Source organism: Pseudochaenichthys georgianus, chromosome 16 (assembly GCF_902827115.2).
Source record: "Pseudochaenichthys georgianus chromosome 16, fPseGeo1.2, whole genome shotgun sequence".
Lineage (NCBI taxonomy): Eukaryota > Metazoa > Chordata > Actinopteri > Perciformes > Channichthyidae > Pseudochaenichthys > Pseudochaenichthys georgianus.
In genome coordinates this window covers 47,330,435-47,354,534 of record NC_047518.2, presented here as the reverse complement: position 1 = coordinate 47,354,534, position 24,100 = coordinate 47,330,435, and the positions used below count along the sequence as shown (strand labels likewise).

Sequence of the window (24,100 nt, the reverse complement as noted above, 5' to 3'; positions counted from 1 at the left end):
ACATACATTGAATAATATGCCATTTAACGTACTGATTTAAATATGACCCATGCATGTGGGCACTAGTTGGTTAAATGTGACATACATTGATACTTTAGTTTTGATGTGCTTCTTTATTCACCTTTTCTTTTTAAATGTGTAAAAGCAAATAAAAACAAATATTTTTGGATTAATTCAAATTGCGGGAGAATAATTCATAAAGAAATCAATGAATAAATATTAGGGATGCTCCGATCGATCGGCCACCGATCGATATTGGCCGATACTCACTCTCTACCGATTGATCGGGCTCTCTAAAAATGCAGATCGCGAGAGATTATCGCATGATGTAAAATGATGATGTAAAATACATGAGACTTTTTTTTTCTCTGTGCGCGGCAAAACAAGCTCACCAAAATGGTTGCGTTCACACCAAATATGTAGTTCATGAGAACCTTTTCACCCCCTTTTCCGTCCCTGCTAGAGAGCAGGGACTTTCGTGGGAGAAAAAGGTTCCTATGTCTGATTGGCTGGGCGGATTGCAAACCACACCCCGTAAAACTCACAAAAAGTGTTATGAGTTTTGTAGAAACATCTTCTTCTTTCGTTAGAGCAGCTAGCACCAGATGCTAATAATAACAGCGTGTACCGGTGCACCCTCCCTTTCTCCCTCGCTCACTCCCAAGCTCACTTGCACTTTGGCTGTGAGCTGCAGGTGCCAGATAAGCCAACATCCCCCATTTTCATCACTTACAGCGCCCATCGTACAGGGCAAATGAAAAGTGTAACCGGGATGAAAAGGGTGTTACATTTACTTAATTATGAATGTTGTTACATCAATGCCGAAAATTAGGATGAGCACCAATGGTCAAAACATTTTGTTTCCCTCCCGGAGCTGTCAGCGTAGCGCCTCCACAGATCTGGCGCCCTCGGCGAACAACTATAACGCCAGTGCGACGATCTCCTGTAAAAGCTCCGTAAAAGGTACGTGTTGTGATGTCTGGGTTTGCTTCCCCTGTTGCGAGATCGGATCGCTTAGATCAGGGGTGGCCAACCAGTCAGAGGTTAAGAGCCACATTTTTTCTATGTTACTGCAAAGAGCCACATCAAACACACAGTCACTGATACCACTTGTTTCAGTTTTTTGTTTTCTGCAGACAAGATTTCAACCACGTCACTGATGCATTTTTGTGGCATTGGGATATATATTTTGTAAATCCTCTGGAGCAGAGAGAGGAGCTGTGGATTATTGATTAATTCATCAGTGTTTCTTAGGGTCAAAAACACTAAACTCACAACTTAAAATAAAAGCGTTTAGTTTATTTAATAAAAGAGCACATGTTCAATGTGAAAAGTGACAGTAGTTATAGATTATTTGCAATTTGGTGCTATATATATATATATATATATATATATATATATATATATATATATATATATATATAAAAAAAAAAAAACACCTTCAATTTAAGGGGGGGCTTCGTTGGCGGGGTGCAGTGCCCCTCCAAAACAATGGTAGGGGAAACACTGGATAGTGTTTAATCAACAATAGGTTCCCCCCCCCTCAAAGGTGATTGGTTCACTGCATTGCAGGTATTATTGTGATTGGCTCTTGGGCCACATCAAAATTAGATGCGCTGTCATCCTCTCATACTGACACCTGACACCACACATACACACGTAGGGAGAGCCGGGACGAAAGTAACACGGGACGAAAGTAACGGAGCGATTTTATCCGAGCCCAAACAACTTTGACCGGCCAAATTACGTCAGAATGATCAACATTCAATACTTAACAGACCTACTAAATATCAGGTTTAACTGTCAGGAGTAGTGTTGTCACGATACCAACATTTTGGTTTCGATACGAAGTCAAGAATTGCGATTCCGATTATTTTTCGATACTTTTCTTTAAAAAAGGGTAATGTAATTATCGTGCTTTATTTCACACCAGAACCATAACCCAAACAATTAGAACAATAAATGACGAGAATTCGTATTAAATACAATTAATACATTTCTTACAGACAGGCCTCGTGGTGTCCGTAGGCTTGCCCTCACTGTCAGAGATATAGCTAAAATACATCAAAATGTTGCTTCTGGCGTCTTCTTTGTCAACAAGCCGAGGCGCAGCGGCAGTCGCACTCCCACTTGCCGCCATGCTTCTCGTTTTCTCACATTCTCTAGCAGCTAGCGCGTGCACAAGAGCGGGGAGGCACTTGCGCGTGCTTGAGAGGGGAGGGACTGCAGGCACGGCTGCAGTGCAGGGATTGGAAGCAGAGCGCTGAACACACACGGCTCTTATTAAAACGGCGCTTTCTCACCGGAGTACTTTTCCCCGTCATTCTTAAAGTACTGTACTAGCATCCCTCCTCACATGCTCTCACTAGTCTCTCTGCTAGAAAGGGCCGGTGCCGCACAGCGTTTGGAGGCAGGACCAAACCATTACATAAATAGAGGGGGGTGTTCGATGCTTTGGATAATTAACTTTTGGAAGAAAATAAGTTAAATGAATCATACGTTTAGTGAGTACATCATCAATATGACGTTATATTAATGTTAATTATTGATGTTTGATGAAAGGTTACTTACATTTTTTTTCTTAATGTTCTAACATTTTCTGACGCCCCTGTCAGTCACGGGCCCTTAGAATCATCCTAACTTTTCACCTCCTTACGGCGCCCCTGGTACCGATACTAATGAAATGGAGGAATCGTAACGTTTTTAACGGCAGGATATCGCGGTATACCTTTCAAGTATCGGTACACCGTGCAACACTAGTCAGAAGTCTGTCTCTCCCCCAAACTCACACATATAAAATTCGATATGAACTGAAGAGCCGCATTAAACTATGCAAAGAGCCGCATGCGGCTCGAGAGCCGCGGGTTGGCCACCCCTGGCTTAGATACTATACTTAAATAATCTGTGGAGTCTCAGCTTTAATCGGATATATTGTATGTGCAGTTTCGATAAGTAATAAGGGTATCTTTATTTTGAATTCTCTGCTAAAGTGCGTTAGCATTTAGAAAGAATAAAACCGCACGTCGGTTTGAATATCGCGCATGCGCATATCGCGGTTATCGCCATGACACGGTATATCATTCAGCCCTAGCCCAGAGTGATTGTTCTTTTTCCTGTGTGTACCATTCCTACATCTTCCTCACTAATAGGGGCATGGATACGCTGAAGCACTGCTTGTGCTGTCTTGACTGTTATCTGGAAGGCTTGACACACAGTATGGATGGTCTCTGTCTTTGTTGTCTGACTACCCTCTCCTGTTATTTCCTCTATCACATTGTAGCCAATGATGGGCTCCGCTGCTACGTGTGGGTCACTTGACACTAAAATAGGTACTAGAAGTGGCTTTGTCCTGGCGGATTCTTTCCCTAGTCTAAACTTTACCTCCACCCAGCCCATGAAGGGAATCTCAGTCTGGTTGGCTGCCACTCCCAACAAAATGTCTGAGCCTAATAATTCACTGAGAGGTTGCACCGTGCTGTGTGGTAAGTGCAGCGTTCTCCATTCTTCATTAATGATGGTCGCCTGCGCGCCTGAGTCCCATAATGCTACTACTGGAACTGTATCCAGTGTGCAGTGGACAATGTGTCTCTTCGCATTCAACTTGATGAGTTTTCCCCTTGCGTCGTGGTGGGAGGTAGTTGACTGATGAGATTTGAGGCGGTGCGGGAGGGGGGACAGGTTGCTGCATGTTGAGGCTGGATGATTCACGGGCTACCGAGGGTCCCGGCTCGGCAGGCCGGTCTCGTTTCCCGGCTGCTCTCTGGCCCGTCGACATCCTCTGGAGAGATGCCCCTCTTGCCCACACTTAAAGCAATGTCTGCAGGAGTCACCTATCTGAGCTTCCTGACACGCCCTACAACCCCTGGGCCGACTACGGCTGGGTGTGAACGTTTTCTCTGTCGGTCTAGCTTGTGTGGCCTCCACTGTCTGTAACATCAACTTCTTAATTTCTAGAACCTCCGCCCTGAGCGCTCCTATTGGGTCTGTCTTGGGTCCCTGACTTTTCTTACTCTTCCCCCCCTGCTTCACGGTGAGTAACAGTGTCAACTGCTGCCGCTGAGGCGTCAGGTGGATATACCTCCGGCTGCACTTCACTGACTTTTGGGGGCTTGTTTATGACTGACTTTCTCAGTTTTATTTGTCTTGTTCTAAGTTTGCAGCCTCACTGATTCGCTCAATTAACACCTCATCTATGACAGTACGGTCACTGAGATACGGCTTGAACTGGAACTTAACCGCATCACTGTAAAGACCAGTCTGGAGCGGAGGAATTTTTTCTGAATTAGCGCTGGGCTAAACTGCTCACCTTCCTCACCTGCATCATCATCACTGGCTTTTCTCATTAGCTTCTCTTTCAGTTCTATTGCTCTGAATAAAAAATTCTGCGCTGACTGCTGGATCTTGTGTCATGTTCATCAGGCGATGCAGTAGGTCGGAGGAGGAGTCCACTTTGTAGTGACCCTTGAGTATGGTCTTGAGGGTGTGCAGCGTCAGCTCTCGCTTTATTTCCAACATCTCCCGCAGATGAAGACCTAGGCTCACAGCACGTGTGACTGCTTCAATGATCTCCGCTTCTCCATGTGCTTTCCGCTGTCCAGACTCGATCTGGTTGATGAGGCTTGTGTAGGACAATTTGTCCTTTTGCCCCGCTTCACCAATCTGTCCAATTATCTGGAACTCCCGCCTCAGCATCACCTCGGGCTGTCTGATTGGTGCTGTGGTGGCAGTCCTTGTGTCCTCTACCTTTGCGGTCACGCTGGCAGGCGCAGTGTCTCCTCCTGCTGCTTGTGTCTCCTCCTGCTGCTTGTGTCTCCTCCTGCTGATTGTGTCTCCTCCTGCTGCTTGTGTCTTCTCCTGCTGCTTGTGTCTTCCGCTTGATCTTTTCCTCCAACGCCCCGATTTCCTCTTCCATCTGCTGCTGTAACTTCTGGTACTGCATTTTCAACTTCTCTAACTCACTTGTCTCCTGAATTACAATCTCAGCCTCAGTTTCCCCCGGTGTCGGCTTCAGAGAGGCCAGGTAGGACAGCACATGCTACAGATACTGCTGATACGACTCTGCGGACTCTTCATCCTCCTCGATTTCATCTAACGTCGTCTCCACCAACCTGTTGAGGGTGCGTCTTGTTTTGCTGGCAAACCCCCCAACAGGTGCGTTACACTTTAGATGCTCACACAGGGAAATGAGCTCCCTCTCCTCCAGCGTCAGCAGTATCCTGCTTACTTCGTCCCTTGCTTTCTCCATGATCCTCCTCTGCTCGTCCGTCTATGACGGATGTGTATCTTATTATCACAGTTCGCCACACACACACACACACCGTGACTTCACTCAAGTGTGTGTTTACGTACTCTGAACGTATTCACTATCCTAACACAGAAACATAATGAACATCTGCATCAACATCCAAACAATAATCATGTCTACCGAATATTGTCACATTAACCAAATCGATTATGTATCCCTTTTAACTTATTTATTTATTTATCTATTAACTATACACGAGCAGTCCGGGCTCTTTAGACCGGCTCATAGTTCTACTCTCCCGCCTCACGCTCGCTCAAGCTAACTAGGCCACCAGTGCTAACTACTAGCTAGCCATTTTCCATGCGTTACATTTGCTGAACAAGTAACGTTCATAAACACTACTACATACAGTCCAACCGGGATCATAAACTCACACATAACATATTCACTCATCAATTACACAATTCCAACTCTCCGTTCTTACCTGCAAAGAGCAAAAATATGTATCTTATTATCACAGTTCGCCACACACACACACACACACACACACTACACATACACCAGGGTTTCCGCTAGGATTTTTTCTCGCCGGAATTTATTTTACCGGACAAATTTGAAACTTACCGGTCATGTTTCAATAATAATAATTGTGTTGCAGAGTTTCCGTTAGCAGGTAATTACCGGAATAGGACCGGTAATATGCTGATGTTTAAAACTCAGTTAATGGGAGTCATTTTTATATTGCTTCAGTTTATAATCGTTACAAATCGGAAAATTCAGATACATTTTTCAATAAATGATTCAACAAACAACATAATTATTACATTCAAAGAAACTACTTGCAGTAGATGAATTACATTATTCAAAAGTTTAAATTAACTTTGAATAATAACATGGGAGAAACGGATCCTCTCTTTTCCTCTCTCCCTCTCTCCTGACAGCCCGTCAGTTTCTCATGCAGCATGCTAAACAGTGGGCGGGGCTTCAGGTGATTATGCAGCAGCTGATCTGATCTCTTTCTCGCTTCCGGTTACACTTCACTCACGTTTATGTCCATAACGATCAGATCCAGCTCTCCTGATCGGCCTTTATAGAGAGCACAGATCAAACTATTAAGAGTGAATATCGGTCGATAATGATCGGCGGCCGATCGATCGGAGCATCGGACATTTTGACTGGCAGGTTTTGAATTTACCGGTTTTTATTACATTTTACCAGCTAAAAACCGGTAATTACCGGCTAACGGAAACCCTGACACACACACACACACACACACACACACACACACACACACACACACTGTGTGTTTACGTTCTCTGAACGTATTCACGTGAGACTTCTCTTTGTCCCCGAACACAGTGTAGCGAACGCGCCCTCTGCTGGTCGGAGTTGGACACTACATACTGCTAGATAACACTACATTTTTCAAACAATAAACCAACCATTCCATTCTTGGTAGCTTGCAATTACTAGTACTGCAGCTAACAGCTGAGGGGAAACAAGAGACACAAGTTTGCACATGCTTGAGCAAAAAATAACACAGCAGCAGCTTTAAGTACAGTAATACCAATTCAAGTATTAGAACAGAGTACTTTTACTCTTATTCAAGTATAAGATCTGAGAACTTCTCCCACCTCTGTTTATAGCCTTAACATGGGATCTAACAGATATGGATAATATGTATTGTGTATAACATTATGCCCATGAAAAAATCGATTATAAAACTAAGGATTGATCTAACATTAGGGACAATGTATGCTAGTTAGCTAGCTAAACTATTTATTAAATAATATTGCTAAAAAGTAACTCTGAAACATGTGCAGCAGAAGTCTCGTCTCTGATTGGCTGCAAATCGATTGCCCTGAAAATCCTTTGATGAACATCCAATCCTTGTATTATTTTAAGAATTGGCAACACCACACCATAAAGATTAATTTAAAAGTAAAAAAATGGGGTGCAAACTATTTACATTGCAATTATAATTGTTTAATTCTTTGGATGTTATTTTCTTAATTTACAAAATGACAATGTAACTAGTTGATACATAAAAAAACAAACACTGATGGCCTTCTAAAGACACAAGCAAAATATGTTATAAGACTTTTTTTATTGTCAGTTTATTCTTTTTAAATTGAGAACACTGATAACTAATGTTGGTACACATTTATATAAATTTGATTATGATCAGGAATATCCCATCTGTACTTTGCAGTCCTGTCCCAAGTACAAGTTAAGTAGGTATTAATCAATGTGTACATATAGTTTACTATCATTTGTAGTCATGCATAGTACTGCCTTCCTGATTGCTTTATTTTTGAGAAACCTATTCTGCACCTACCTGGGGTTTAAGAGAGTCCAATACCCTATGTGACTGTTCAGTCTCATAAAACATGCTCAATTTACTTTTTGAAAACACAAGCTCACAATAAAGTCAGATGGGAGATCTACAGAAGCAAAGTCTCCCTTGAAAAAGAGATCTATGATCTCAATGGGACCAATCTGGTTAAATAAAGGTTTGAAATGAAATGAAAGTGTGATAGACAAAGATGCATTCCTATATTAAACAAATAGAAAGGAAAACGTTGTTGTTCCACGAGGCAGTTGTAGCCATAGCAAATGGATTAACCTTCAACCTTCAACTACCTACAATGTGATAAGGCTTATGGAAGATGCTAATGTTATTTTACTTCTAGATCCTTTCATTTTTCACTTACAGTGAAACTCAATATGTTTTTTGCATACTGTCCGCCAATCACTCTGTTTTTTAAATATTGAGTTAAAGTCACACATTTTAGAACATCGATACATTTCTAAAAGCTACTTTCCTAACAAACACATGCAGTTGTAGCAATCGCTACGAGAATGCACTCTGTGTTAGCTGCACAAGGCACTTTGCGGTAGCTTCACGTCTCTGATGATCTGAAAAGCGAAATGATGTCAGAAATGTACACAGCTTTTTCTTGTGTTGAAAGAGGTCAGCAGGTCAATGTTACTTGGGTTGTGAACGCACAACAGTTGGTTGTTTGTTAGTAGAGTGCTTTACTGTAATTGCAAAGCTAATGCCAATTTAGCAGGTAGCTAACTGCTAACAAGGTTTTGATATTCAGAGTAAGTGCTTGCTAGCATGTTCAATGTTATGGGCTTATGCTAGTGTGATAAGGCCTAGGGGAAGATGCTAATGTTATTTAACTTCCAGATCCTTTCATTTTTCGCTGACAGTGAAACTCAATGTGTTTTTTGCATACTGACCGCCAATCACCGTTAGCTGCACAAGTGACTTTGCGGTAGCTTCGCATCTCTGATCATCTGAAAAGCTAAATGATGTCAGAAATTGGCACAGCTTTTTCTTGTGTTGAAAGAGATCAGCAGGTCAAGGTTACTTGGGTTGTGAATGCACCAAACACCAAAACTGCTCCCTGGCGCCGGCTATCTGGCAGCCTCTTTGCGATCCGCATGTGGTTGTGTTTGTGCATGTACAGTATATCCTCCCTGTGTGTGTAATGTGTTTAAACACAACAGATTGGGAGAAGATATTTCCCTCTGAGGGATGAATACATTATATCTTCTTCTTCTTAGAAATCATAAGTGAATGGTCACATTAGGTTTGCCTGCAGTGAATGCTGACAGCTCTGAGCTAGTTTATAGATGCATAAATCCATCCATCTTCTCCCGCTTATCCGTGGTCGGGTCGCGGGGGTAGCAGTTCCAGCAGAGAGCCCCAAACGTTCTTTTCCCTGGCGACATCAACCAGCTCTGACTGGGGGATCCCAAGGCGCTCCCAGGCCAGCGAAGAGATATAATCATGTTTCATGGCATAGACAAATGTCTCCTATAACCCACAGTCTATGGCTGTTACTGGTGGGTTATAGCATCGTTTTATATCTGAATTGTGCACTGGTAGGAATTTGCACCCAGCATGCTAATAACAGTCACGTTTTTTTTAACTCTATGGTTTTACACAGGTTTTATAACATGAAATTCATATATTTAACAATTAAATCTTCAAATTAATACAAATGTAGCAATAAAGTGAAAGTGTGTTCAAATGTAGTTTTTTTTACTCTAATAGGATAGTCAGTACCTGTGTTTTTTCATTTTATCAATGTAAAGTAGTGGTTAAATTAAGCAAAATTACAAAATATTTCTTTCTTTACTCATATATTTTCTTGCAATTATACATTTTTTAAATGAGTATTAACAGTATTTGTCATGTATTTGACAGTGATATATAGGCATAACAAAAGCATTTTTTGTAAAATTACAGAAAATGCAGCTAATTTTGCCAACAGAGAATAATTTATTTTTAAGGTAAGTTTTTGTTAAAATACATGACACATTTCAATAAACCGTTTATTCTTGTAATCCATAGTCCATAATCATTTATACAAGCACAACTTTGAACATGTACAGCAGTAAAATGCAACATACAAAATAATCAAGAAACAACATAAATTAAACACTGACAGGGAACATTTTACTGCACCATCATTACTGTTTCATAAGAAGGTGCCGTCAAATGTTGTGTTAATACTTGCATACTTTTACTTAAATAAGGTTTAAATGCAGGATTTTAATTTGTAACAGTATTTTCATTCTATACTGTATGAGTAGTGTATCTGTGAACGATCCCAAATACAATTCCTTGTTTACATTGCGGCTAGTGCTACGCCAGAAGAAAAAACCCTTTTACATTTTTAACTGGAAGTGGAAAGGGGCTGGGCTACATGAGGTGACTTGAGCCAACAAAAATACACAATAGGTGGGACTAAGAAAGATAATGTGAAAATATAAAAACAAAGGCATTAATTAGGGCTGCAAAATGTCTCCCATGTAATGGTGATGAGATTTTTAAATGCTAACACTTAACAGTTTGTTCTGACTATGTTTCCTGCAGACGTCCAGCAGCTGGTGGTGGTTAAAGAAGAGCTTCTCCCTGACCAGCAGGAGTGGAGCACCAGTCTGGACCAGGAGGACCCAGAGCCCCCCCCACACATTAAGCAGGAACAGGAGGGAGAGCAGCTTCAGGAGCTGGAGGAGGCTGATATTACCAAGTCCACTTTCACTCCTGACCCTGTGAAGAGTGAAGATGAGGAAGAGAAACCTCAGTCCTCTCAGCCTCATCAAAGACAAACTGAACACATGGAAACAGAAGCTGATGGAGATGACTGTCGAGGACCAGAACCAGCCAAGAACTCAGATCCAGAGAGCAGTTTACAACCAAAGACTGAGGACCATACTGAAGACTCTTTTGAACCTGACACTGGAGACTCTTCTGAACCTGACACTGAAGACAGTGCTGACTGGAAAGAGACCAGAAAACCTGCATCAGGCTCAAACTCACTGAAAAATAGACATGAATCTGTCAGTGATCCACAATGTAGTGCTGAAAAGAAACCATTCAGCTGCTCAGTCTGTAAGAAAGCTTTTTCACAGAGTGGACATTTAAAGACACACATGAGAGTCCACACAGGAGAGAAACCATTCAGCTGTACATTCTGTGAGAAAGCTTTTGCACAGAGTGGACATTTAAAGTCACACATGATAATCCACACAGGAGAGATACCACACAGCTGCTCAGTCTGTAAGAAAGCTTTTTCACGGAGTGCACATTTAAAGTCACACATGAGAGTCCACACAGGAGAGAAATCATTCAGCTGTACAGTCTGTAATAAAGCTTTTTCACATAGTGGAAGTTTAAAGGACCACATGATAATCCACACAGGAAAGAAACCATTCAGCTGCTCAGTCTGTAAGAAAGTTTTTTCACAGAGTGGAAATTTAAAGTCACACATGAGAGTCCACACAGGAGAGAAACCATTCAGCTGTACAGTCTGTAAGAAATTGTTTTCACATAGTGGACATTTAAAGATACACATGAGAATCCACACAGGAGAGGAAAAATAGATCTGCAAAGTTTGTGACAAAAGATTTAAATGGTCTAATCGTTTAAAAATACCTAGTGTGTTGGTAAGGGAATACATTTGTCTATTTTGTATCCTGATGACCTAATGCCGTTACATGTAATACGTTACTCCCTAAGCCTGTTTTCACCCACCTGCAACCGATTCGCTAATAATCACAAATGTTAATTTCTACGACCCCTTGACCCAACTATTTCTTGTTTAATAACTATAATGATCATATCAAGGTGTGCCTTAACCTCACTGAGCTGAGGTTATTTGAGCCTCTCAGGAGCGAGCTCTCTTCCACCTGATTGTAGAAAAGCTCTTTAAATTCGTTCGCATAGGTAGCTAACCAGATGCTAATAACAACAGATTGCCACTGTGCTTACAACTCAATCAATCAATGTTTATTTATATAGCCCAATATCAGACATTTTACATTTGTCTCAGTGGACTTCACAGTTTGTACAAAATATCAGTATGACAATACAACACCCTCTGTCCTTAGACCCTCTGTCCTTAGACCCTCACATCGTACAAGGAAAAACTTCCGGAGAAAACCCACAGTTTTAAAGGGAAAAATGGGAGAAACCTCAGGGAGAGCAACAGAGGAGGGATCCCTCTCCCAGGACGGACAGACGTGCCATAGATGCCGTGTGTACATTGAAAAGATAATACATTTGCAACATAGGTAGTCCAAATGTTTGGAAATGCATGTGTGTATAATAGGAAGATGAATCCACGAGGATATCCATCCAGGACCTATGATCCAGGACCACAGCCACGACTCAAGATCCAGGGCTCGCGATGCAGGACACAGGACCGCAGGATCATCCATGACTCTGGATCCCGGCATATATAGACACCAAAAAGAAAGACATTTGGCGAAGCTGGGTTAATCAGAACATGAGAGTACACAGGTATAGACAGAGAGAAGGAAGAGGTAAGATGTCCCCCGACAAACTAAGCCTATATCAGCAAAACTAGGAGCTGAATCTAATCCGCCCTAACTATAAGCTTTATCAAAAAGGAAGGTCTTAAGCGCACTCTTAAAGAACCTGTGACACGAGTTTCCCCCATCATCCAAACCCATCAATTTGAGTAAATATTGTCCCCTTGAAAACCGTTACTGAACTGAGTTTGGATATTTGTACTTTGATAACCATTAATCTGCCCTTCAATGTTGACCATTTTCTGGATCTTCTCGGGGATTCTTCAAGTCCCGCCAAATGATGTGTGACGTCATTGCGGGCACATCGCTCCAGCTGCACCGTTCAGGATCCCAGCTTCTGCATGTAAACGCACAATGGCGCACACAGCAGACAGCGATGACAGTTTAATTTTGAACGTATCTGAGAGCTCATATGAGGCTGAAGGATCGGTTTATGTTGTATCTGTTAGAAGTTTAGGAATGAGGTGCGTCAATATGGGCGATCATACGGTCATTGTTGGATCAGTAGATCCTTCATTTCCCTGTACCAATCAGAAGGGAAACCATCTGGCCCTGCGGCTTTATTGGGTTTTAAGTCAGCGATTGCCTTTTTTACTTCTTTTCCCGTCATTTCTGGAATTAATTTATGATTTTGCTCATCCCTCACTTTAGGAAAAGTTATCAAATCAAGGAAACTCCTGATGTTGGTTTTATCTATTTTAGGCAGTGTATAGGTTTTTATAGAAACAGACAAAAGTTTGATGTATGTCTTCTAAATTACTATGTATAATACTTGTTTCAGTATCTTATTTTATAAATTGTGTTTTCTACCTGTTGTTTTTTTAGTTTATAAGCCAATAGTTTTGTAGTTTTGCTGATTTACCTCCTACCTCATAATAACTTTGTTTTAGAAAGATCTTTTTTTTTTAACGTCGTTTGAGAGGATTTCATGGAGTTCGTTCTTCTTTTTATCTATTTCCATTTTAGTTTTTGTATTTAGGGTTTTCTTATGTATATTTTCTAGATGTTTTAGTTCTGTTTGAAGCTGATTTGTTTTCTCTTTTCTTTGCTTATTTATGTTTGAGAAATATACAATTATTATTATTTTTCCTCTTAGGACAGCTTTGCATGCATCACACAAGATTATTGGGGACACTTCTCCATTATCATTATCGTTCAGATAATCATTTATATCGGTCCTGATTTGAGGCCTAATTTGTTTAAGAATTCCTGTGTTCAGTCTCCAGATTGTGCTTTTCCTTTCTAGTCCTAGATTTAATGCCATGGAGACCGGAGCATGGTCTGATAAGTCCATGGGCCCGATACTGCAATTTTGAACCCTATAAAAATCGTTCTGATACATGAACAGATAATCAAGCCTTGAATATACTGAGTGTGGGTGTGAGTAAAAGGTAAAATATTTCGTAGACGGATTTAGGTTTCGCAATACATCCGAGAGCCCTAGGTCTCCCAACATCAGTTTAATGTTCTTGGTGATTTGTTTCCCTCCTGAGGGAAGGGGTTTTGATGTATCTAAAGTTGGGTTAAGTCTAACATTGAAATCTCCCCCACAAATTAGAATTCCTTGGGCCTCCAATGTTATTATTTCAAAAATGTGTTTGTAAAATGACCATTCAGATCCCGGGGGGGGATATACATTCAGGAGGGTACCTAAAGTACCCTCCAAATTTCCCCAAATAAGTACATATCTCCCATCTTTGTCCTTTTTTCATATGTGCATTCGAAATTTCATTTAGTGGAGATTAAGATAGTTACGCCCCTCCTGGATCCCTTTCTATAAGAGGATGAATATGGACTGAAGTTCCACTTTTTAAGTTTTTGGTGTTCCTGTTTTGTTAGATGAGACTCCTGAAGGAGGGCTATTTCTGCTCCATCTCTTTTTAATTTTGACATTACTTTATTCCTTTTAATTGGATTTCCCAGACCGTTCACATTGTGTGTAATTATTTTAATTGACCCTTTACTTTGCATGGTGATTATATGCCTTTATTTTAAATCCATGAGTTCCTACATTTAAATCATTTCTCGCATCCCCTGTTGTATATATAACATTAATAACATCCAAAACTATAACCAAAAAAAGTAATATCCACAAACATAAGTGACATTGACTTCCAGGTTTAAGGCCACCTATTGGGCCTTGGAATGTTGGAGTGTGGAGGGAAAGTCTCGTCCTCTTAGTGATGTGAGGGGGCCCTCTTCAGCCCTAAAGCTGAAACAATGGTCCATAGAATACAGAGAGTAGCAAACCGACCCAAAATGTGGCTCACATGTGCCCGTGGTATAAGCCTTCTATTCACTTTGGTCTCAACCTTTGGGTGGGGAGAAAAATAATAGTAAAGGCAAGGAAAAAAGAGAAAAAATAATAGTCTCAGTTGCCTCAAAATAGCCGTATTGTTCTTGTTTCTTTTTAACCAAGATTTTCAGAAAGTAGCATCCATTAAAGAGGGTGTTTATGAAATATAGGCTACTTATCAGATATCCCGATGTCGAAGCTTCGGAGCCGTTCCTTGTAATGTTGCTTGGAGCTTGGGTGCAGTTGACCTCCTCGCTTTCTGCTGGGTTCCCAGGTCAGCCGGTTAATCTGGTCCAGTAGCGAGCTCGAACAGTCACTGTTATCCCTCTCTTCACCATGTCTGCTGTTGCCTCCTCAGCTGAGTTGTAGACCACTGGATTATCATCATAAAACACTTCTAATCTGGCCAGGAATGGGCTCTGGAATCTTATGTTTCTTTCCTTAAGTGCCGCTTTGGCTTCTCTGCAATTCAGGTGCGTAATCATGGTCCACGTGGACCTTTTTTTCTTTGAAATAAAAACCCTTTTTTGCCAGGCTTTTTTGATTACGTCTTCTTTCATTTTAAAACTTGAACATTTCACCACCAGAGATCTCGGTGAGGCCTCGGCCGGAGGTTTGGGGCCGAGCGCACGGTGCGCCCTCTCGATCTGTAGCGTAGAGGGGGTCAGTTCCAGGTCTTTAATTAGTAGCTCTTCCACAAATGCAATCACCGATGTCGACATGGCTTCTGCTCCTTCCTCTACTCCGTAAATCCTTACATTCTCATGGCGTGTTCGTCCCTCTAGGTCAGGGCTCTCCAACACGTCGATCGCGAGCTACCGGTAGCTCGCGGTCAGCTTTTCAGTAGCTCGCCGCTCGATTATCGATTATAGCGTAGTAAGGTTGCTTCTTGATTTTTCGGCCGCGGCTGGACAATAACGTTTTTTTATTTTAGAATTTTTTCTGTCACAGGAATATCAAATTGGTCGGTGACGCAGAGATCAAGGAACAGATGTGACAGCGGCACAGCGACACCACACACGGAGCAGTCTGCTTTATCCAGCAACATCAGTCCAGAACCAACAGCAGAATGACCCGCTCTGAATCAGGCCCTGTCGCTGCGGCTCAGAGACACACAGGGAGGGATTTGTGTTTTATGAAAAACACTCGTTATCGTCATGTCCGGTTTTTGGTGGATTTAATCAAGTCTTGGATTGCAGAGTATGAATGTCCTCTTGCTATTTTCAGTTGATACATACTGTACTTGTGTAAAGTTTGTGAAGGCAGGAGGAAAGCTTCCGCGATCACCGTCTCCTCTCTGTTCCTCCAAACCCCGCCCCCTCCCTGAAAATAATGAGTGACAGGCTGATAGTGACCTGATAGAACCTTTATTATTCACTTAATCACTGATTGAGATATGATGAAGCTAACTTAGTCTCATGCATTCATGGGATACGTAACAGTAAGACAGAGAATGTGAGTGTGCACCCACATGCAGTATTTTTGTTTTTATAATGCTGTTGTAAATACTCCTGTTGTCTGCTGTGTTCAGACCCATGGTTCAGACTCAAGTCATGTGTGTGATGGCACATTCAGGACATTCAGTATCCTTTTTTTAAACAGAAGACCATTGCTAGAAGCTGCAGCTAGACTGCAGAAGTATTAGTTTTTTTGTTTTTGAGGATGGGACAATTTCACACACAGATATAGGAAGGCTAGACCTATACAGTTGATTTATTATGGTTTATAATTGAATGTCAAGACGAAGAAGAAGAAGATGAAAAAGATGGCTGAACTGTTCAGTGTTAATCCTGTGGAGATGGAGATGGAGGTTATAAATCTCCAAAATCATGTTCAGTTTAAGTCTCAGCAAAACTCACAACATGTCTGGAGCCTTGTAGACCCAGAAAACTATAAGAAAGCACTGAAAATGTCTGCTTTATTTGGTTCTGTTCTACAGACCTTTGTGAAGCAGCTTTTTCTGGCATGAATGGCATGAAATCTAAATACAGAACAAGACTGACTGATCAACATTCAAATGACTATTAGAGTGAACCTAAGTGGGTCCAGCATACACATGTATGGTGGACTCGTGTGTGTGCCATTCATCTCACTAACTGTAAAAAAAGAGCGAATGCACTTATTTGACCATAAGTGCATACGATGCTTGTCAGGTGGTGATTAAGGACATTGTGAGACATTTTCGTTTTCTTGGACCTTGATGTGAAGTTAAGATTTGTGATAAGCTTTAGGTATTGCAATTTCACACGTGTACAAAAGTATAGCTTAATTCAACTGATGAGTGCTATATGAATAAATGTAAGCGATGTGATGCAAGTAGCTCTTGGCCACTTTCATTTTTTCAAAGTAGCTCTCGGATGAAGAAAGGTTGGAGACCCCTGCTCTAGGTCCATCAGTGTAGCCTCTGTCTGTACCTGTAGCTTCACTAGGCCAGATACAACCTCTTCCCATGACTGGATCCTGGGCTGCGTCAATTCGTTCCTCTGCTTCCTCCATTCTTTTGTTAATTGTATTGATGTCTTCCTTTATTCCGTTGAGTTGTTGGCAGGAGTCTTTTCTAAAGTCTTGCAGCTCTTTTAAAATTACACATATATGAGCTTCCCTGCTGGGAACTGCGTCATCTGGCTGCGTGTCATCATCCATGCTGTTACTGACTTGAGACAGCTGATCGATTTCTTCCTCGTCATGCTTTTTACTTTGTGTTTTATTTCTCTTTCCTTTTCTGGACATTTTTCGTCAGTCCGATATTTCCCCGTTGACTTAAATGCACTCAAAGAGTTGGATTGCGTTGTTCGGACAGTGTTTTTAGATATTTTAGGTCGGGAGAGTGTTGCTCTATGCTTCCATCTCTGTGCCGGACCGGAAGTCCCCGGTTTATTTTATTCAATCTTTTCATCATATAAACAAATTATTCTTTAAGAGATTCTTATTCATCTGCGAATTTGGGGAAGATTTAATTTGTTACAATATAGATCTACAGTTTAAAGGGATAGTTTTAGTAACCACTCTATAAAAGCAGATGTCACAAAGTGAATAAAGTCAGTATGTTGACAGTGGGACGGATGGTTAAACCTTTTATATAATTGTTGCATGTTACATATAGTGTTGTGATTTTAATGTTGTGCGCCATTTAGCGATGAACTCTTTTTATTTACATGCTTGTTTAACCTCCTCAACGAACTGTCACAACAAAGACACGGACACTACTGATTGACACACCGGCACCCAGTGAAAATCAGCGATCTCATTCGCCAGTTGCCAAATCCACTCCCCCATAAATACGCCGACTACCTGCTTGATGGCAGCTATTCTTCTCGACAGTTGCTGCCTCACCTCGCCGCAGATCGGACCGGATCGAATCCCTCCTCCTGCTCCTCCTCACTTCGTTGGAAAATTGCACATTAAAAATCTATTTTAGTAGACCTCAACAATGGAATTATGATCAGTAGAAATGGCCATGACATTGGACCTTTAATAATCCATGAAACTCTGAGAGTGAGCTGATTTTAAAAGTGTTTCTCCTGGTTGGAAAATGCTGTTTGCTTTGTTTCTGTGTTAGAACTAAACCTCAAGGCTTTAGTTATAACAGGTTAGTATTAAAATAATCTCTGTGTCAAACAGGGCTGGACCTTGGCACAGGCCAGTGGTTCTCAACGTGTCAGACCTCGGGACCCACTTTTTTCCTTTGTCAACAACTCGCGACCCGAAGTTTTGAACCACTCAAATCTATTCAACAAAAACTTGTGCTGTAATATATAAGCAGTGTGTAGCTTGTGCCCATGAATGAATGACAGACTGCAGTGCTTTACCTGTCCGGTAGAGAGTAGGACATGAACGCTGCCACGCCAAACAATTTGCGTCACCACGCCAGGCTGCAGCCACCACAGGAGCAGCGGAAATGGGAGGGACCCAGTTTGGCAGGTAGCAGCACCTCCCACCTTACTGTCCCTTCAGACAGACACGTAGCAGCACCTCCCACCTTACAGTCCCTTCAAACAGACAGGTAGCAGCACCTCCCACCTTTCAGTCCCTTCAGACAGACAGGTAGCAGCACCTCCCACTTTACTATGCAGACTATCTTCTGCTTCTCCTCTGGATCCATCCACTATCTCTTGTCTCTGTCCAGTGAATTACACTTGGTAAAGTGTAATGTAACAGGTAAAACATACAGATACTTTCAGCATTATCGGAGCACGCAGTGGAAGCTTGGATGAAACACAGCGGACTTCTAAACAATGAACACCCGCAACTTGGAAGAAATAAAGTTGGGTTTTATCCGTTCTAATATTGCAATGCAGACCCATGATGTAATGACAGTAATTCAGAATAATTGAGTCATTGAATGCTCATTTCAGTAGATTTAATCAAACAAAACATAAACATATTGGACATGGCCTCAAGACTGTAACCTCTTCACATTCTGTTGAAATAGTCAATTACTAGCCCTATCTCACACATTGCTGTTTTGAATCTCTAATATGTAGATGACAGTTGAACTGCATGATGTAACATTTATGCCATCTGCTGGAAAGAAGACGTATCGCTCTGTTGGCGTTGTTTAGTTTCCCTTACCAACACACTTGGTCTTTTTAAACGATTACGCCATTTGAATCTTTTGTCACAAACTTTGTAGATCTATTTTTCCTCTCCTGTGTGGATTCTCATGTGTTTCATTAAAGTTACATTGTGTGAAAAAGCTTTCTTACAGACTTTACAGCTGAATGGTTTCTCTCCTGTGTGGACTCTTATGTGTGTCTTTAAATGTCCACTATGTGTAAAAGCTTTCTTACAGACTGAGCAGCTGTGTGGTTTCTCTCCTGTGTGGATTATCATGTGGTCCTTTAAACTTCCACTCCGTGAAAAAGCTTTCTTACAGACGGAGCAGCTGAATGGTTTCTCTCCTGTGTGGACTCTAATGTGTCTCTTTAAATGTCCACTATGTGAAAAAGCTTTCTTACAGACTGAGCAGCTGAATGGTTTCTCTCCTGTGTGGATTCTCATGTGTGACTTTAAAGTTCCACTCCATGAAAAAGCTTTCTTACAGACTGAGCAGCTGAATAGTTTCTCTCCTGTGTGGATTATCATGTGTGACTTTAAACTTCCACTCCGTGAAAAAGATTTCTTACAGACTGAGCAGCTGTGTGGTATCTCTCCTGTGTGGATTATCATGTGGTCCTTTAAACTTCCATCATGTGAAAAAGCGTTCTTACAGACTGTACAGGTGAATGGTTTCTCTCCTGTGTGGATTCTCATGTGTGACTTCAAATGTCCACTCTGTGGAAAAGCTTTCTTACAGACTGTACAGCTGAATGGTTTCTCTCCTGTGTGGATTCTCATGTGTTTCATTAAAGTTACATTGTGTGAAAAAGCTTTCTTACAGACTTTACAGCTGAATGGTTTCTCTCCTGTGTGGATTATCATGTGTGACTTTAAATGTCCACTATGTGAAAAAGCTTTCTTACAGACTGAGCAGCAGAATGTTTTCTTTTCAGCACTACGTCGTGGACCACTGACAGATTCATGTCTATTTTGTATTGAGTTTGAGCCTGATGCAGGTTCTCTGGTCTCTTTCCAATCAGCACTGTCCTCAGTGTCAGGTTCAGAAGAGTCTCCAGTGTCAGGTTCAGAAGAGTCTCCAGTCTCAGTTTCAGAAGAGTCTCCAGTGTCAGGTTCAGAAGAGTCTCCAGTGTCAGGTTCAGAAGAGTCTCCAGTGTCAGGTTCAGAAGAGTCTCCAGTGTCAGGTCCAGAAGAGTCTCCAGTGTCAGGTCCAGAAGAGTCTCCAGTGTCAGGTCCAGAAGAGTCCTCAGTCTTTGGTTGTAAACTGCTCTCTGGATCTGACTTCCTGGCTGGTTCTGGTCCTCGACAGTCATCTCCATCAGCTTCTGTTTCCATGTGTTCAGTTTGTCTTTGATGAGGCTGAGAGGACTGAGGTTTCTCTTCATCATCTTCACTCTTCACAGGGTCAGGAGTGAAAGTGGACTTGGTGATATCAGCCTCCTCCAGCTCCTGAAGCTGCTCTCCCTCCTGTTCCTGCTTAATGTGTGGGAGGGGGCTCTGGGTCCTCCTGGTCAGGACTGGTGCTCCACTCCTGCTGGTCAGGGAGAAGCTCTTCTTTAACCACCACCAGCTGCTGGATGTCTGCAGGAAACAGGAAACACACAGTCAGAACAAACTGTTAAGTGTTAGCATTTAAAAATCTCATCACCATTACAATGGGAGACATTTTGCCGCCCTAATTAATGCCTTTGTTTTTATATTTTCACATTATCTTTCTTAGTCCCACCCAGAGCCATTTAATAGAAGAGTTACGACATCTCCGTTCACTCCAATGGACCACTTTTTTACAGCAATGGCGGATCGTGGAGCCTCTCAATCGTTCCCCGGAAGTTAGCGCCAAGGCTGGCAGAGCTGTGGAGTTGCAGCATAATACACCGTTCGTGACGGACTTTTAAAGGTAAGAAGAAGTTTAAAGATGTATATTGCGGATATTATCAGTACATCTGATTCAAATGAACATGTATATTAAAGGATGTCAGTGGATTATCCCTAAATTAGTAGATTTAGGGAACGTTTACAGATAACAGATTAAGCTAGCATACCGAAGCAAGTTAGCAACACACGTTGAACAGCCTTTTAATTGTAAATTCCGTTCTGTCTATGTCATTTCGTCCAACATGTTGAATTAGAGAAGAGGGGCTCCTAAACGGGATTGTATGCGGGGGTGGAGGGAGTTAAATATTAGATAAATATAACTTTGGTGCGTGTAAGAGTGAGTGTTTTTAGCAGAGCCATATTGTGTCCTTGTGATTCTGTTGATTATTACCTGTCTGTATAATGTTGCAGCTCAGCTGATTCTGGATTGATGGCAAAGGGAGAGGGACTTAAGTGAGAGTGAAAACACAAGTACGTTTAATACTACTGTTTTATATAAGTAAACACGTTATCTCCCCAAGGCAATAGGTGTGCTATATAGGTGTGTATAACCCTTTCTCCTGTCTGTTGCTCCCTCTCTCAGCACAAGAACCAGAGGGGGGTTCAATGGAGCCTGAATACCTGCACTGAGACCCTCACCCTGCACCCTGAGTCTCAACTCTGTGTTTTTCAAGCCTTTCCCTGTTTTTTTGTATTAAACAAAACATTAAGCTCTCCCAATGGTGTGGTTTTCGTTTTGTGAAAAAGTGCAAATGCAGTGTTTGTATATAAATCACATATTTTGTTGCTGTTGGTCGTGAAATTGCTCCTGCTGACTTGAGCCAGCCATTTTTTCCTCCGCTCTGTGTCAGTGGGGAAGCCGTACATTCGTACTCCTTTCTCTGAGCGATTTGAGCATCCCCAGGCAGCACATCAAACCATGGTGGCGACTAGGAGGCAGCACAGCAAACCATGGTGGCGACTAGGAGGCAGCACAGCAAACCAGGACAACACGGAGGAAAAGGCACCGACAAACTGCATGATATGCTCTTCTATGTTTATTGAATTCCATGTATTTGCAATGGATGTTCCTAAAGCAACACATTTAACATCATCATCATATCCTGTCGGTCTCCTGTCCTTTCTGAAAGCCATAAAGACGACATTAGTCATTTAGATGTCCTCAATTACCAGGGGATTACTGAAACTACCATGAATTTAAGAAAATGGTAGAAATGAATCCAATCTGAATTTTAAAGCATTACTTTAGATCAGGGGTGGGGAACCTTTTTCCTCTCAAGGGCCATTTACATTTTTTCAACATCCTCAGAGGGCCGTACAAATTATTGACCTCTGCTTAAAAAAACTAAAATCACAGCCCATTTATTTCTTCTTTCTTTCATGCTGTGCAAAGAAAAAGCAACCTCTTAATCCAGATATTTTACCATGACTCACTATGCATGCACGTGCACGGTTGTGGCATGACCACCAAAACAGAAAGATGTGCAAATGTATTTAGTTTCCTATCCATGTGGACATGATTTAAGTGGGGGGGGGGGACCTAACCTCCTCCCGGGAAGATTTTTTTTTAAATGTTGAAGTTGAAAGCATCAATCTGATGCACTTTGAGAGCAACATTAAGAGATCGATGGATAATCTCTCAACACCCATATGAAACAGAACTGTAAGCATATTTACTTTTTCTTTATGGATATTTTACAAATCACTCCCCTTTCAAACTGTATTCTTGTTTATTAATAACAACTTTTTTTTACTGTCATATAGTATTTTATACCTATTTACTTTATTCTCTTATTTCTTTATAACTATAATGATCATATAAAGATGTGCCTTTACCTCAGTGGTTGTAGAAAAAGCTTCTTATATTTGTTAGCATAGCTAGCTAACCAGATGCTAATAACAACAAAGTTATTGACTGTATGATCAGTATGACAGATGAACAGATCGCCTCTGGGCTTTCAACTAAAGACACAGCCATGCAAAAACTGCGGCATGTGTACGGCTCCTTATCTGAAGTGCCGAGCCACGTTCTGGTGCTCTCCGTCAGAACTACACCCCTGTCAGACGAGACATATACCACGTGATGACACGTTAGGCTCGTGTTGTGTTCACGGACCCTGACCGTGGCCAGGAAAAACAGGCACTCGCTTGTGTAATTTTTTTGCGGTCTAGATTTCTTTTCTTTTTTGCATGTGTTTATAAATTACCTCGAGGGCCGTTCCAAATTGTCTCGCGGGCCGTATACGGCCCGGGGGCCGGAGGTTCCCCACCCCTGCTTTAGATCTCCTCCCGCTAAATGTATCAATAAACATTAGAAAGTGATCCTCCTGACTACCATACAAGTTTAAGAAGATACTATTGGTTTGAAAGAATTCAAAGCTATAAATAAACAGCAACAGGCTCTTTAACCAAGGCACTGTTAGTAACATGTAAACTAGTTGTTCACACTAATCCTAATATTATCACTTAATATTAGCAAATTCGATTTTATTTTTGAAAACATATTGATGTAAATACTTACACATATCGATTTGTTGTATAAATATTGCAAATCAAAACCTTTATTCACTAATAATTACCAAAAATCGTAGTTCTATCTCCTGTTATCAATGCATTCACATTGCCCGCCATGAACTTCCAGGGAACGATCCCTCGTCTACATGAACCACGTGACGATAACCGTTTTTGGACTTCCGGTGTCGTAACTCTTCTATTAAATAGCTCTGGTCCCACCTATTGTGTATTTTTGTTGGCTCAAGTCACCTCATGTAGCCCAGCCCCTTTCCACTTCCAGTTAAAAATGAAACATTTTTTTTTCTTCTGGCGTAGCACTAGCTGCAATGTAAACAATGAATTCTATTTGGGATCGTTCACAGACAGGGCCACCTTAATGCACGGGCTGACCTGGGCTGAAGCCCAGGGGCCTATGGAGATCAGGGGCCTATCATGAGCCATTTAAAAAAAATAAAATGTATTTGATGTTTTTTTTAAATTTTAAATAAACAAAGTCTTGGCTTTCAGAATATATAGTAATAATATAGTAATCATAGATAACACGGCAGTGTCCGTTACAGTTTGTTTTCATCTGGTTTCAAATAAACAAAGTCTTGGCTTTCAGAATATTAAACTTGTTTCGGCAAATTCAGATGATAAATACAACTTTGAAGCTTGTAACAGAATAAACGACAAGCAGCTATTACAAAAAATGCCGAAGCCTACAGATTATTTTAAACCTGTAGGCCAGGATGAGGAGGAAGGACAGATGAGTTCTG

General features: G+C 41.4%; 2 protein-coding genes across 2 annotated transcripts; one reads left to right on the top strand and one right to left on the bottom strand.

Annotated features, from left to right (window-relative positions):
• The first annotated feature begins 833 nt into the window (after positions 1-833).
• On the top strand, positions 834-12,853 carry LOC117460749 (zinc finger protein 79-like). Its single transcript, XM_071206101.1, has 2 exons — positions 834-963; positions 10,140-12,853. Exons 1-2 carry the CDS (start codon positions 834-836, stop codon positions 11,147-11,149), a joined length of 1,140 nt encoding a protein of 379 aa, XP_071062202.1. The 3' UTR covers positions 11,150-12,853.
• A 5,888-nt stretch (positions 12,854-18,741) lies between these two features.
• Positions 18,742-20,423, bottom strand: LOC139435382 (gastrula zinc finger protein XlCGF57.1-like). Its single transcript, XM_071206023.1, has one exon. The coding sequence runs from the start codon at positions 20,286-20,288 to the stop codon at positions 19,032-19,034; it is 1,257 nt and encodes a 418-aa protein (XP_071062124.1). The 5' UTR covers positions 20,289-20,423; the 3' UTR covers positions 18,742-19,031.
• Positions 20,424-24,100: the final 3,677 nt, after the last annotated feature.